Source organism: Odocoileus virginianus, chromosome 34 (assembly GCF_023699985.2).
Source record: "Odocoileus virginianus isolate 20LAN1187 ecotype Illinois chromosome 34, Ovbor_1.2, whole genome shotgun sequence".
Classification (NCBI taxonomy): Eukaryota; Metazoa; Chordata; class Mammalia; order Artiodactyla; family Cervidae; genus Odocoileus; species Odocoileus virginianus.
In genome coordinates this window covers 26,022,146-26,038,677 of record NC_069707.1, presented here as the reverse complement: position 1 = coordinate 26,038,677, position 16,532 = coordinate 26,022,146, and the positions used below count along the sequence as shown (strand labels likewise).

The window sequence follows — 16,532 nt, the reverse complement described above, 5'->3', positions numbered from 1 at the left end:
ACAGTCACACAGGAAAGGAATTGCTGACTAATAACACACTGAAAAGGCATTGAAGAGAGTCTCTTCCCTCCATATCTTGGGACAAGTATCTCCTTCAATGACTAATATTAAACACCATAGGCAATGTCATTTATGCAAAAGGGCGAAAAGAGGTCATATTGATTGATATTCTCCCTCCATAGTTAATTTCTATTAGAGTGGAATAAAACTGTCCGTAAACACTTAGGGATTAAATATTAAAATTCACACCACCGGATAAAACTGTTTGTTAGCTTTATTTTTCACTGCAAACCATGGAAAGAATTATTCCTCAAATGTTATTTGCCATGGCAGAAAACTGGCTTTTAACATTGCTTTTCTTCACATACCCAAAATCATTTAAGGAGACCTGAAGAACGAAATTTGATTTAAATTAAGGCAAAAGCTTCCTCGTACCCATGATAACTGTGAGGGTGCTGTGGGTGTGCAAGTCCTAGCTGAGCACCACCAAAGCACAAGCAAACTGGAGGTGACCTCATTTCACTTTAGAATGAAAAGCCCTATCACTGCAGCCGTGGAGCATCACCAAGGTTACTCAATGTCAAATAACTTGCAAAGAGTCTAAACCAACACCAGGGACTTCAGCTGTGTGGGGAATGATAACAAACCTTATCCACAGTACCTTCAATGTAGCATTTTTATGCTGCACCGGGCGAAAATACAGCAGCCACTCAAGTTACTCAGTTTATCAGGAATTAAACTGGAATTGCTGAAACAGCAGACTGGCCATGGACACAAAAACAAAACAAAAAACCTTTTGTTCAAACCATTCATGGTGCTTTGTTAAGACCTGGATCATTCAAATGACTGTCTTTGTTATTCTATCTTTTGTGTGTTGTTGCTATTAAAGGCGACAGGTCTCTTTACCCCCTGAAAAAGCAAAGATTGTTCCTTTTTCCTTTGTTCTTGCATCTGACTTCCTTCACACAGGTTAACTACCCGTTCAGGGTTAACAGACCCAGAGTTAGTATTATAAAAAATTTTGTGCACCATTGAATCCAACAAGAGAAGTTAAGACACCCTTTTGTGTATCATTCCATTCTGTTAATTTTTTATTTTTGTCTTGCACTTCATTTTTCTCAATAGGGAATTTAATCCATTATTTCCTCATGTTGGGCAACTTTCCCTAAGGACAAAAATTCCAAAGGAAGTGCAATAAAATACTAAACATTAAAAAAAAAAAAAGTCTTTAATAACATTACCACTTGGCTTTGAAAAGTCAACCTAATTACATTCACAAGCACTGAAGGAGTCAGCTCCAAATGAAGTCATCCTTCTCACCAAGGAACTGGCCACACAGTGGGGGCCACATTTCTATCAAGACTCTAATAAATAACATCAGTGTTTTTTTGCTCCATCTCAAAACATGCTTTCTCCAGTTTTCTGTCTGGGAGTTGGAAGTCAAAACCTGATCTCCGCCTGTGCCCGTTCACTGCCTTCTGACTACTGATGGAATATGCTCCCTTTATAATATGATATAATATAATATACTCTCTTTATAATATTTGCAGTCTTTCCTCCTCCTGTGGGCTCTTTTGTCTAAAATCATGTTTTAACTGGCTCTAGTTTTTAAAACAAGTAATATTACTACTTTTAGCCTGCAACCACCTCAAAATACTCTTTGCCTTGGCGACATCATTTATTTCTTTAAAAAAAAAATTACTTATATTATTATTTTTCTGCTTATTAAAATAATTCTTATCTCATGACACCTGGCTTCTTAAATCCACAGACCCCCCTGGAAACCACACTTTTGACAGTCACCAGTGGCCACCTCCTGACCAATTCAGTAACCTTTCTTCCGACCCTGCCTGTCCCTGAGGACCACGACCAATGCCCCATCCTGATTTGCTGTCTTCTTCCCCAGTTACTCTTTCCCCAACTGCTCCTTCCCAAGCCCCTAAAATAAGAGCCTCCCAGGCTCAGCCTTCATCACCCTCTCTCTGCACTTTCTCATCTCCAATCTCCTCGCTCCCGCATCCTCACCAGTTATTCCCCGGCTATGACTGATCTTCCTCGTGAGTTTGAGATGACCATTCCAGGACCTCCACAGACACAACAGTATTTGCAGTACCAAGCACTGGGGTCACACAAGTGACAAGAAAAGGTCCTGCTGACAGGTGGGGGATAAACATGTGAACACAATTACCAGCAGTTGAACGGAGGGGTGTAGGGTTCTGTGGGCGTGTGTGGAAAAGTGGGGAAGGGATGTCTGGGTCTGCCCTGAGGAGTCCAGGAAAGCTCTGTGAGAGCCCAGGCAGCCACCAGCTGGCCCTCGCAAGGGGAACAGGAGTTGGGCAGGTGTGAGCGGTTGTGATTCAGGAGAGGCAGTGGATTGAGACATGTGTGGACAGACAGAAAGGGCAACACGAGCCAGCATTCCAACGGAAGGACTTTACCCTTATGTGTGAGCGCACGAAGTCAAGACAGAGGTTATGTTTTATTCTGCCAATGGTGGGAAGCTGGTAAAGAATTTTTAATGAGAGGCATGATCAGACTTGTGTTTTAAAGACAACACCCAGGGGCAAGGGTGCGGCTCAATGATATCATCATTATCAACCTTGTCAGAGAGTTATTCATACACTTATCTCTGACTGGGTGTAAACTAGGGAAGCAGCCGTGTGGATTCATCTCTGACTGCTGCAACTTCCGCCCAGCACCTCATCTGCTGGATGCACTTAGCAGTTTTTGTGTCAACACAAACTTCGATTCTAGACAACTCAGGACTTGCATTAAGCTGTAAATCCTACTTTTGTGTCAGTAAACCCCATACATATCACCCTTAAGCAGTTACGTACTGAGAGGCCAATCAGAATTCTGGAGCTTAGAAGGGAACTTGGAGATAAAAAAAGTTCTTTTCCGGAGGGAGAAGCCACGTACAAAAATGGGATATGATTTTCCAACACCTTCCAGGCTATAGGCAGCACTAGAATCACAATTCTGGCTGCCTATCTCATTTTTCGGAATAGGTAATAACAGAAGAAGGTGGCAATGCTGCCGTGGTCCAGGGAAGATGAAACGATTACACATCCTACTTCTGTGCAGTGGCTTTCCCACAATAAAGAACCACTCCTCCCCCAAGCTCTCCATTCTACGCCTATTTTTGTTTAAACTAGAAAACAAGTTAAAATTCTCTATGAATGAGTGTAATTTAATGTTTCTTACTTATTAAAAAAAATAGATGATAATCTTTCTTTAACCAGTGACGTTTAACAGTCTCCTTTTACATATCAATTTGACCAAAAGATTCTTCAGGAAGAATGTAAGTAATGAACGAGGCAGAGAGTAAACTGGCTGCAAGTGCTAAATCATTGATATATTTAAAATTTCTAATCCCTTATCTTTCTTTCCTTTGTCCCTCTTATAACCTGTGTCTTATTACCATGTTTCTTAAGTCCATCAAAGTACTAATGACTTATTATAACCCTAAAAATAAGCTCCAAAGCCCATTTGGATGAAACAATGATTACTGATGTTCATTACATATGATGTCTCATGATGAACCTTCCTTTCTTTATTTCTCTTAAACATGTGTGAATTTTAATGAAATCAAGAATGAGTGAAGAGAAGTTTGCATGTGCAACAGGGAAGCCACCAACTTTAGGCTATTTTGCATTTCCTAAATTAATTGGCTGAAGAAACTAAGTCTGCCTTGGAGGCTCTGATTTGCAAAGTGAGTTCCATCCCGATGACCTTTCTGGAAGTTGAGGGCAGCTGAAGAAGCATCAGAGATAGGCCCTTGGGATCTGAGATCAAAACAGGCAGGCACAGGCTGGGCGAGAAACCTGACTTGGAGTTCTTGGCAGAGTTATCTATAAACTATAAGTGTTAGTCGCTCAGTCGTGCCCGACTCTTTGTGACCCCATGGACTGCAGCACACCCACCAGGCTCCTCTGTCCACGAGATTTTCCAGGCAGGGATACTGGAGTGGGTTGCCATTTCCTAAGTAGCTATCAATTAATCCCTTAACTTCAATACATCCTGGTTTATCATATACAAAATAAAGTGAAAGTCGCTAGGTCGTGTCCGACTCTTTGTGACCCCATGGACTATACATTCCATGGAATTCTCCAAGCAAGAATACTGGAGCGGGTACCCGTTCCCTTTTCCAGGGGATCTTCTCAACCCAGGGATCAAACTCAGATCTCCCACATTGCAGGCGAATTCTTTACCAGCTGAGCCACAAAGGAAGCCCAAGAATACTGGAGTGGGTAGCCTATCCCTTCTCCAGGGGATCTTCCCAACCCAGGAATTGAACCGGAGTGTCCTGCATTGCCGGCGGATTCTTTACCAACTGGGCTATCAGGGAAACTCCTAAAAGAAATGGGATTCAAATGCAGAGGGGATTGATTAACCAGAAGACCAGGGAGGGGCCTTCTGCTCTAGCATCCTGGGTATCTTTCAGAGACTGACGGGAGTGGAGGAAAAGGCATCCTGCTCACTGTGGATGAAGTGAACGAGGCTGTGACCGTCACTGTCATCTGATGACATCTGTCCTTGTTCTCTTCCTCTCTCCCTCCTCCCCAGTGTCTATCTCTGGAGCATAATGGCTGGGAGGGAGAGCGTCAGCTAAATCATGAGCATCTGGGAAAGAGGACCGAAAGTTCTATCTGTATCCCACTGCACTTGTATTAAAAGACACTCCTCCTCCACAAACACTTTCTGCTTCCACACTGAGGGGCAGGTACTTTGAGATACTATATTTAAATAAGTTGGTTTTATTCCCATGAAAATAGGTATTGGGATCTTTATCTAATAGATAAAATACAAGTTCAAAATCTTAAAGAGACACACTCAAATTTAAACTCAAATAATATATTCCTAGTACACAACAGAGGCAGGATATAAACCTAAATGTCACCCATGTACTTTTCATGAAACCTGGCCTTTTCCTATTAGAAAGCAAGAACAACAAGAGGTGTCTGGCAGTCAGTCAGATCATACTCTATTTTTTGACGAAAGTAATAGCACCATGGGCTTCCTTAGTGGCTCAGATGGTAAAGAATCTGCCTGCAATGCAGGAGACCCAGGTTCAATCCCTGGGTCAGGAAGATCCCTGGAGAAAGAAATGGCAACCCATTCCAGTATTCTTGCCTGGAGAATTCCATGGATAGAAGAGGCTGGCGGGCTACAGTCCATGGATCACAAAGAATCAGACATGACTGAGCGACTTTCACTTCACTTCACATTCACAAGGGTTAGACAGGTATCTTCCAGAAAGTCCTGTGAGGAATGCCGCAGGATCACCAAGAAAAGACTCTACAGCCAAAACCCAGGGGCACATGCACCCAGCGCACACAGATGTCACCACCAAGCCCCTCATCAAATCCAGAGAGGCCCCCACAGCCTTTCCCAGAACAGACTCACCCGTCCAAGGCTACATGGAACGAGTTGATGGCTTCCTGACAATGAAAGGTTACACAGTGACCTTCAGATAAAGTCTGTGTGTCAGGAACAGTCAGAGAAACCTGGCTGGAACAACTTAGAAACTCTGTCCACAATTTTGAAAAAGGTATACCACTCTTTAATGTCAAACAGGTTGGTTTGTACACACACACACACACACACACACACACATTCTATTGCTTTAAATCAGTTGGTATAAGTAGTCATTTCTTCACAATGTATATCCTCAATTCCTATGTCTCCAGATATAATAAATATAACCTTCTGACTCTGAAGTAACACAAGCCAGATCCAACATTCCTCCCTGTGCTCACACTTTTAATTCTGGAGCCACCCAGCTTGCTGACCTGCTAATGCATGTTTTTTCAGGAAAGAGAGCTGTGACTAGACATTTCTGATATCAACAACAGATGCTCTGTGAACTAATTCAGGCAGGAGTTACACAGATGCAGTAACCAAACTGCCTACTAAACACACTGAGAAAGTATGTTTATCTCTCTCCCAGGTTGAGCTTTTAGGGGATGAGGGCTTGAAATAACATGTTTTCATTACAACCTTTAATAATCTTATAATTGTCAAATGAGGCCCACAGGTTATAAAGAAATGAAATCTAAAACTTTTATTGAGTCCAAGGCAAGCCTATCCCATCCCTCAATACCCCCTTCCCACTGAATTGTGGCTCTTTCAATAAAAGCTAAAACTATCCAGTTAAGCATTTAGTTAGATAGAGGTTATTCATTATCACAGCTAACTCTGATGAAGTTCATGAAGGGTTTAAACAACCATGGAGACTGAAAGAGTAGAATTCTTCTGGAAAGTTAGTAAAATTTACTCTTCAGTAAAATTCACTCTTCATTACTGGCCAGATGTCCTGTTGGGCCTAACATCAAAATACTCTTTTTAAATCTCGGTACATTTTTGTGTTATTGTTAGCAATAAATCATTACCTAAGTCTCCAGTAACTAAATACATCAATTAAAATAAAATCATTTGATCCAAGAGCATGGCCACTAAATTCTATCAAATTCTCCAGAGACTAGTCCCCAAGAACAAATACAAAAGATCTCTCTGCATTAGTTAGGCCAGAATGGAAGCTGCCTCCTCTAGGCACTTCACATGCCATTTGACACCATAAAAGCTCATCCTCTCTTCAACAGGGGAATGGGAGAGTGGGGTCTCCCAAGGCTTTTCTGGCAGACTGAACTCTCCTCTACACACCCAGTGTACTTCATACACATCTCCACTATTCTACTGTTCGTTCATTTCAGTCTTGACACCAGACAGCAAGCAGCTCAGCTCTTTAAAGCTGGGGACCCACGATCTTTTGTCCATTCATTTAAAAACTCTTGGCACAGCACAAAATTGATCCTTAAAATACATGTTAAGTGGCATCTACATCTACCTTTAGGTACTAATGAAAGCTTAGCTTTTTCATAAAAACATTTTCAGTAAACCTGTGGTCTACTGACCAGTAAGCATTTCTGCATTACTTTAACATAAACCAATATTTACAACACCTACTTATTAATTTCTTGTTGTTTAGTCGTTCAGTTGTGTCTGACTCTTTGTGATCCCACGAACAGCTTCCTCTGTCCAAGGGATTCTCCAGGCAAAAGTACTGGAGTGGGTTGCCATTTCCTTCTCCAGAGAATCTTCCTGACCCAGGGATCAAGCCTGCATCTCCTGCTTGGCAGGTGGATTCTTTACCACTGAGCCATCAGGGATGCCCTCAAAGGATAGTACTCCTTCCTTAAAACTGTGAACAAGGTCACAGTAAGAACAGAAGGAGGAACAAAACAGGTTACTCACTGTGAATACTGATGTACCTTTCTATATTTTTAATCAGAGAATGCTGAGGTTAAGTTATCTTAGACTAATAATCTTATATAACATCATACTTGAATAGTACCCTATATTCAGGGACTGGATTTTTTCTTTTTAATCTTCACTGATAATGATATAACAGATACTTTGCACTTATGTTGTATTACAGGTTGCTAACATGATGTCGGGGAAGTGGTATGTGAAGGTACATGTGATTAAAAGTAAATAAATGAAAAACAAAAGCACTCAGATATTCTTTCTTGTTTCATCTCTCTCAACCACTGTTCTTCAAGTTATCAATTATCTAAGGCTCATTTAAATCCAGACTTAAAAGTAGAGCTCTAAGAATTTTCCAAATTTATTAATCTTATTAATAGTAGATCCCTTCGATGAACCATTTCAGGGCACTTAAGCAATCACTAAAGCATTTACCTTTTCAAAATAAAATCTAAATGTAGGCAAAATTTGGGTGATGATATTTCATAGGTATCTACTGAACAGTTCAAAAGAAAATAGTCAGAAAAATCTATATATAGATGTACAGTATCCTAAGGGCAGAAAAGAGAAGCTCTGATTAGGTACTTGAAAATACATGAAAGAGGTCATGAAGCACAATTTCCTGGAGAGTGATCAAAAAACCACTGGACCTGAATATTCAAACTCACACATACCTTCCTGAAGGTATTTTCTACAGGCCAGACTAGGCAGGGCTTGGTCTTTAGAGCAACAAGAGAAATGTTAACAATGGCACTGCCTCCGGGGTTTGTCCTGGGAACTGTGCCATTTAATATTCTTATTAATTCTTCAGTGGATGAATGTGAACTCTAGGTAGAGAAGCACTTTGTCAGAAGTTACTAAAGACAAATCACTAGGAACTGAAGGGATGGAGAAGAAATTCTGGTTGGATTTAGGCACATCATGAAGGCAACACAGCCAAAGTGCATCTCCAAGGCCACACAGAAGAGCCCAACTCACATGATTCTTTTCGTCTAAGCTTGTAGTCACTAAATATGTAGGTTGTGTGCTGAGTTGCTTCAGTGGTGTCCGATTCTTTGTGATGCTATGGACTGTAGCCCGCCAAGCTCCTCTGTCCATGGGATTCTCTAGGCAAGAATATTGGAGTGGGTTGCTATGCCCTCCTCCAGGAGATCTTCCTGACCTGGGGATCGAACCCACACCACTAGCATCTCCTGCAGGCAGGTTCTTTACCCCTAGTGCCATTTGAGAAGCCCATATAAGAGGTTACTCAGGCTATATGAAAAATGGAGCCCAGTAATGTCCTCCTTTCTAGATGGCGCAATGCCAACACTGTAAGGTACATATGAAATAATCAAAGCATCACACAAGATAAAAGGAAGAAAAAACAGGGCTATGATTAAAAATGTTTGTACAGTTCTGTTCAGAATATCAAATCTATTGTGACTCTATTGACAGCTATTCTTTCTCTAAGCAGAGATGATCTGCTTTCTCTAACTGCACTACAGCAGTTTTTGGCACCTCACAAGTATTTTTCACATTGTGATTTGTACTCTAGATATAAGTATAAATTTATCGACAGCTGAGGTCCTGCTGGTGTATTCTGCATTTTGCTAGAAAAATAGATTTCCAACAAATGGTTGTTAAAGGCAGCAGTTAAGAATGTAGGCTCTGCAGCCTGAGATGGTCCAAGTTTAAATCTTGGATCTATCACTGAGTCTGAGATCTCAAGCACATTTCTAAACTTTGTGTCTCCATGTTTTCATCTGTAAAACCTGGCATAGTAATGGTTTGTAGTAGGATTATTGTGAGGATTAAATGAGATACTATGTGCACTAGTTTAGAACAGTACTTCATATATAGTTGAGTGTTAAATGTTAGCTAATAATCAGAGCACATTAATAAATGATTAACTAATGACTGATACACAAGTGAAAACTATAATGAAAATTAGAGGGATCCTCAAGCTGAGGTTTCTTTGAATTAGTAACAGTATTTCTCCAGATATAAGTCTTTCACAATTAGATAAAATACAGGATATGTCCAGTTAAATTAAATTGCATGTAAGCAACAAGTACTTTTTAAAATATAATTAGACCCCAAACAGCACATGGTAGGAGAAAACTGGTAGAAACAGCATCTGGGAGAATAAGAATGTTGGTTTTTTGTTTTAAGGGAAAGTCTCTAAATCTGAATTGATACTTTCCAACTATGGTATTTGAGAAGACTCCTGAGAGTTCCTCGGACTGCATGGAGGTCAAACCAGTCAATCCCAAAGGAAATCAACCCTGACTATTCATTGGAAGGACTGATGCTGAAGCTCCAATATTTTGGCCACCTGATGTGAAGAGCTGACTCAGTCAAAAAGACCCTGATACTGGGAAAGACTGAGGGCAAAAGGAGAAGGGGGCGAGAGAGGATGAGATGGTCAGATAGCATCACCAATTCAGTGGACATGAATTTGAGCAAATTCTAGGAGACAGTAAAGGACAGAGGAGCCTGGCATGCTACATACAGTCTATGGGGTCACAAAGACTTGGACATGACTTAGTGGCTGAACAACTCTGAATCTTAAAAATCACTTCTTCTTTAAAAATCACTTCTTCCCTTCTTTATCACTTTGAGGATGTCCTCTTTGCCATGCATACACTTTTCTTAACATCAACAAGTTGAGGTAAAAATGAGAATTTTAAACTAGATACAGGTGTCTACTATTCTTGGATTTCCTACGAGCCACAGTGCACTCTGCCCACCTGGGCTAGAAGAAGTACTGCTGGGATCAGTCCAAATTCTGGTAAATCAAACCACTCTGCATGCCCTCGAAGTATGTATTTAGGTCTCCTTTCCACCCAACTTGAATTAACTGAACAGACCATCACTAAGTACTAATTTTAACAGTTTGCTCTGAATATTTAAACTATGGTCTTAAAAAAGCAGTGGCAAAATTTCCCATATTGGCAGGGGTTTATTTGAGTACTGGTGGTTTAAACATGCTAAGTGCTGCACTCAATATGTCAGCAAATTTGGAAAACTCAGCAGTGGCCACAGGACTGGAAGAGGTCAGTTTTCATTCCAATCCCAAAGAAAGACAATGCTAAAGAATGCTCAAACTACTGCATAATTGCACTCATCTCACAGGCTAGTAAAGTAATGCTCAAAATTCTCCAAGCCGGGCTTCAGCAATACGTGAACTGTGAACTTCCAGATGTTCAAGCTGGTTTTAGAAAAGGCAGAGGAACCAGAGATCAAATTGCCAACATCCACTGGATCACCGAAAAAGCAAGAGAGTTACAGAAAAACATCTATTTCTGCTTTATTGACTATGCCAAAGTCTTTGACTGTGTGGATCACAATAAACTGTGGAAAATTCTGAAGGAGATGGGAATACCAGACCACCTGACTTACCTCTTGAGAAACCTGTATGCAGGTCAGGAAGCAACAGTTAGAACTGGACATGGAACAACAGACTGATTCCAAATAGGAAAAGGAGAACAGCAAGGCTGTATATTATCACCCTGCTTATTTAACTTATATGCAGAGTACATCATGAGAAATGCTGGGCTGGAAGAAGCACAAGCTGGAACCAAGATTGCCAGGAGAAATATCAATAACCTCAGATGTGCAGATGACACCACCCTTATGGCAGAAAGTGAAGAAGAACTAAAGAACCTCTTGACGAAAGTGAAAGAGGAGAGTGAAAAGGTTGGCTTAAAGCTCAACATTCAGAAAACTAAGATCATGTCATCTGGTCCCATCACTTCATGGCAAATAGATGGGGAAACAGTGGCTGACTTTATTTTTTTGGGCTACAAATCACTGCAGATAGTGATTGCAGTCATGAAATTAAAAGACACTTACTCCTTGGAAGGAAAGTTATGACCAACCTAGACAGCATATTAAAAAGCAGAGATGTTACTTTGTCAACAAAGGTCTGTCTAGTCAAGGCTATGGTTTTTCAGTGGTCATGTATGGATGTGAGAGTTGGACTATAAAGAAAGCTGAGCGCCAAAGAATTGATGCTTTTGAACTGTGGTATTGGAGAAGATTCTTGAGAGTCCCTTGGACTTCCAGGAGATCCAACCAGTCCATCGTAAAGGAGATCAGTCCTGAGTGCTCATTGAAAGGACTGATGTTGAAGCTGAAACTCCAATACTTTGGCCACCTTATGCAAAGGGCTGACTCATTTGAGAAGACCTTGAAGCTGGGAAAGATTGAGGGCAGGAGGAGAAGGGGATGACAGAGGATGAGATGGTTGAATGGCATCACTGACTTAATGGACATGAGTTTGAATAAATTCCGGGAGTTGGTGATGGACAGGGATGCCTAGTGTGCTGCAGTTCATGGGGTCGCAAAGAGTCGGACACGACTGAGTGACTGAACTGAACTGAACTGAAAGGGTTCTAACTCGGAGAAGCCTCCTTGAGGATACATTTGCCTATCTAAAAATAGGCAGCTTTCTATAGACACCAGAACATACTTAGCATGTATTGGGTTGTATTTATAACTTATAAAGACACAGGATACTACAGGTTCATTATAAATAGTCTTCTTTTACAAATAGCAACCGAATCTATGTTTTCATTTCTATCAGCCAAGAATGCAAGAACATCAAGCTTGAAGGATTTCATCTTACCCCTCAGTACTGATTTGAGGTTGAGCTTGGCTTGGCGGTGCAGGTCCTCTACGCAGGGGGGCCTTGTGGTGGGGAGGAACACATTCTCCTGCTGGTGCCATGGAGCAGTGTAGTGGACTGTCCATCGACTCTCCTCATCTAGGTTGGAAACAGCTGTAGAAACAGAGAATACATTCAGGTGTTAAATTAACTACGCTACATCAAGATGGGTTCTGGGTACCTAACACACTCTCAGGTAAGGATCAGCAAGGGAGAAATAGAACAAATTTTGAATAAGATTCAATCTTAGGCCCCAGGGGTCCTTTCCACTGTGTTTTGTGTTTGTTCAGTTAAATGCTTCCCAGCTTTTTAGGCCCTTCTTTTACTCCAAAGTTAGAAAATGATTAACAAAATCTGCGTCACTCCATCATGACAAATATCTATTAGTCAACTACACTATGTTACTACATTAGTAAATGTTAGATTGCAAGACAGAAAACAACTTTTCTACTAAGAATCTGGCACCAATTCTTTCCCCTCTAAAGCATTATTTTAAAACATCACTGTTATAAACTCATTTAAATTTTTAAAAACTAAGCATAAACATTCAATGTAATACATTTAAATAGCATAGTTCAATTAGAAATCCATTTGTGCTGAAAAATGTTCTCTGCATTTCCTGCTTTTATGGAATATGTTCATATTCAAATGTTTTTAGAAACTCCAATGCAATTGATTTTTCCCAACATAATCCAATTTCATTGAATTTTTCCAACACAAAAGAGACTGAGGATATCAGAGGAAGAAATGGTAGGTTAAATCTCTATGATAATTTTCCTTTTACATTTTAGGTCTTAGGATTGCTTTGTCTATTGAATTTTTCCTGACAACACAACCCAAGAAGGGCTACCAATGGATCCCAACATGAAACTGACAACACCATACAAATTCAACAACAATTTTTAAAAATACTTTTTATATAGCCGTCGCTGTAAGCCAACATTGGAGAGACTAGAGAAGTTTGAGAAGGACTCTGTGCTGAGGTGTTTACTGAGGGTGACAAGTCTAACACCTGTAAAACCAGCAGATATGACAGCTGTCAGTCAGGAGGAATCTTCCCCTAGCTCCGACCTATGCCACAGAAGACACACTGGGCATACGCGTTTCTACAACAGAATGTGTCCCTGGAAATGAGACCATAAAGTAGATTCGCAAAATAAAACGAACAGGCATACATGAACTATTGAACCTTTCTATACGAACATGTTTAAAATTAACTCAATGTACCTAACAGCTCAGCTATTACAACCATTCTACAGATCAAATGAGCTAATATACGGAAATGAAATAACAGCTTATGAAATAACTCATGAAAAGAATGGTTGTGGCAAGATTAGTACAATTACTTGAAGGGAGTCCCTGACTTTTAGAACCATCGATGAAGAGGAACTTGGCCTTTCTCAGCACCCCTGGGAACATGAGTCACCCCACTGACCAGGGTGAGGTCAGCCCTCACCCTGTATACCATCTTCTTTACAGGTACTGAATTCCACAAGCCGGACGTTAAGTAATTCACTTCCTGAATCATCCCACTCTCTCCAGTGATAAGATACATTAGTACTATGTATGTAATATACAACATAATGAACACAATTAACACTGTTGGGTTATATATAAAAGTTGCTAAGAGAGGATGAGATAGTTAGCATCACCAACTCAATGGATAAGAATGTGAACAAACTCCAGGAGATAGTGAAGGACAGAGGAGCCTGGTGTGCTGCAGTCCATGAGGTCACAAAGAGTCAGACATGACTTAGCAACTGAACAACAAGATAATATATCCTACGAATTCTCACCACAAAGAAAACATTTTTTCTTTTTCTTCTGTATCTGTATGAGACTATGAATGCTCACTACACTTACTGTGAGAATCATTTCATGATGACTGCAAGTCAAATCATTATGCTATACACCATAAATGGATACAGTGCTGTATGTCAATTATACATCAATAAAACTGGACAAATTTTTTTTTACAAATCACCCTACTTTCTCTACAAATTGCCAAATGGAAAAATAAACATTGAGAACTAGACATCAAGTTAAAAACAGAAACGTCCTGTGTGCTTTCTGCTTTTAATGTTTACTAAAAGCTGCATGTAAATTAGGCACTTGGCATTTCACATAACCTCTGTGGAACAAATGTTTTGCATGGTACATAGAATTATCAATCGTAATCTATAAAATCCAAACAGCCCTGACTTAGTTCTTAGTTACGATCTGAGAATCTTGCACAGGGTGGAACCCGCTGTATGTCCTCCAAAGAGTAGCCAGTTAATGATAAGGTTTTGTGCTGATGCCCATTTACTTCAAAGACTGAATTATCATACTTCATAGCTGGAAAATAATAAAAATGGAAACTCTTCCTATTCACCAATTACAAATCAAATCCAAGTGATAGTGTCCAAGTAACTGCACATTCAGGGCCACCATACGACTACCAACTGGCTCCTAAGAAAGAACAGTTGTCTCTCCCTGGTGTATCTCACTCTTGCCAGGGTAGATTTTAATCAGTCCATTCAAAGACAATCTTTGACCAGGTGAGCCGTAGAAATGAACCCCGAGGGCTGTACATTTGCTTTCTCCAGTTTCTCTTACCAATGCTCCTACCTACATTTATGCAGTTTAAACCCATGGCCCCAAAGCTAAAATAAGATAAACCAACAACTATGTAAAACCGTGTATAAATAAAAGTTATACTTTGCAAAGAATGAAGAAGCACCTGGATTTAAAGAAATTGAAACCAACTGTAAGTACATAATGAAGCCACACAACAAAAGTTGTGTACTTTACAATGACTGATCAGTCTAGACAGAAGCTGTCCTTACGCTCTTAAACACCTAACAGAGTGTAGCAGAGATGCTGAGGATCATGCTCACCAAAAACATGTGATGCATCACACAGGGGCCCTCATATTTAGCCAAAGAATCAAAACACCATACACTGCACATCAAGGCAGACACAAAGTAAATACAAGGACTTTTTTTCCCCCTTCTTCAAAGGATTATTACTTTTTTTTTGAGAAGCCCAACAGAAGTGAATTCACCCAAAATCCCAACCATAAACAAGTAAGTCATGCTTTAAAAAAAAAAAAAAAAAATCACAAAATTCTGCCCTAGAGTTACAAAGGTCTGAGGTATTTGAACTTGGTATAGAAAGGAGTTTAACAAACACCAATTATGCTGTTTTACGCTCTTAATTCCATCACTCAAAAGGAAAGTTATACATAAAACACACACACACATACTCACATATAGTGCAGAGAAAAGAAACTACTTACTTTTCTTCTTAAAAAGTTTAATCAAAGACTTGATCTTTGTATTAATGAAGACCACCATTTCCAGGACATTACATAGGATTTAGAAATTTGAATCCCATTAAAAGCTCAGTCCAGCAAGCAGGTGGCAATCGGCATCCTTCTGCTCCAGATTCTAACTTTTTTCCTCTGGTCTTGAATCCTCAGACATCTGCCTGGGCTGATGTAACTTTGAGGTTGAACTTATTGTCAGGCAGTTACAAACCATTAACAATCCTTGAACCTGAAAAGCTCCCACTGAAACCTAATCTTTAAGACCGAGAGTCACCAATGACAATGTGTACAGAAAGAAAGAGAAAGCCAATCGCGGTTCTTATTTGCATGAGAGCCACATCTATCTTTCTGCCTTGGAGCTCAACGATTCAGTTTTCTCTCCAACAGATCTGAAGTGCCTCCTCTCTGGAGTCCACAAAAACAGTCAGTAGAGATTTTCCTTTACGGAAGTCAAGGTGAAGCAAAGGTGTTCCCCACCTTCACTGGGCCACTGAGAACATCCAGATCTTTTTACTGGAGCCGACAGGTCTCAGAGCAAGTCTGTTGATCTTTGACTCCCTAGTTAAGTCAGGCATTTGAACTGGTTGGGGTGGGGGGGGGGGGGAGCCAAACTATTGTTTCCCCAACCACGCCCCCAGGCTCTGCCTCCCACACCAAAGTAAGGTTTGCAAGCAGTAAAACTTTACAATACAATCTCCAGGGAGCTGTAAATGATGACTTGGTTGTATTTTAGTTGCAAATTAGTACACCCAGTCTTCTCACCCAGTTGGTTTTTTTTTTCCTTGCCAGTGATGAGAAAAGCATCGTCATTGTTCCAAAGGGTGATCTTGTTTGCATCTAGCTGCCACAACTCTCTCACCACCCCCATCCCCCAAACCCTTAACTTTTCCCACCCCAAAGGAGAAAACAGATGATAAAGTAGCCTAATCATTTAAATCTGTATTTTAAATTTAAAAACCTAGCCTAAGCGCCAGGTTTTTAAAATTCCACACCAAACACCTCCCCAATGGGAGAGAAGAGGAATAATTTCTAACAAAAATTATCTGAGTTTTTCTCTTCAATGTGAATGTACTGTACTGTTACAGTTCTTTTCTCGTGTGCAATTGGCCACAGAGAACTGGGTAAATATAAACAGAGAAGAATCAGAAACGTGGTACAAGCAGGCACTAGAAAAGATACACTTCGGGGCAAAGAGACAGGAACAAAAAGGAAAAGAATACAAATAAAAACATATTATGAAATGCGACAAAGGAAAAGAATGCGCCTCACAGCTCTCCCCAACTTCACTTCATGGCAAAACATTTT

General features: G+C 40.3%; 1 protein-coding gene across 1 annotated transcript in view; it reads right to left on the bottom strand.

The window, feature by feature from the left end:
• NHSL1 (NHS like 1) overlaps window positions 1–15,697 on the bottom strand; it is a 66,622-nt gene extending 50,925 nt beyond the window's left edge. The window contains 2 exon segments of the mRNA XM_020893067.2: window positions 11,879–12,031; window positions 15,198–15,697. Coding sequence (XP_020748726.2) covers window positions 11,879–12,031; window positions 15,198–15,255 — 211 coding nt within the window. The 5' untranslated portion in view covers window positions 15,256–15,697.
• Window positions 15,698–16,532: the final 835 nt, after the last annotated feature.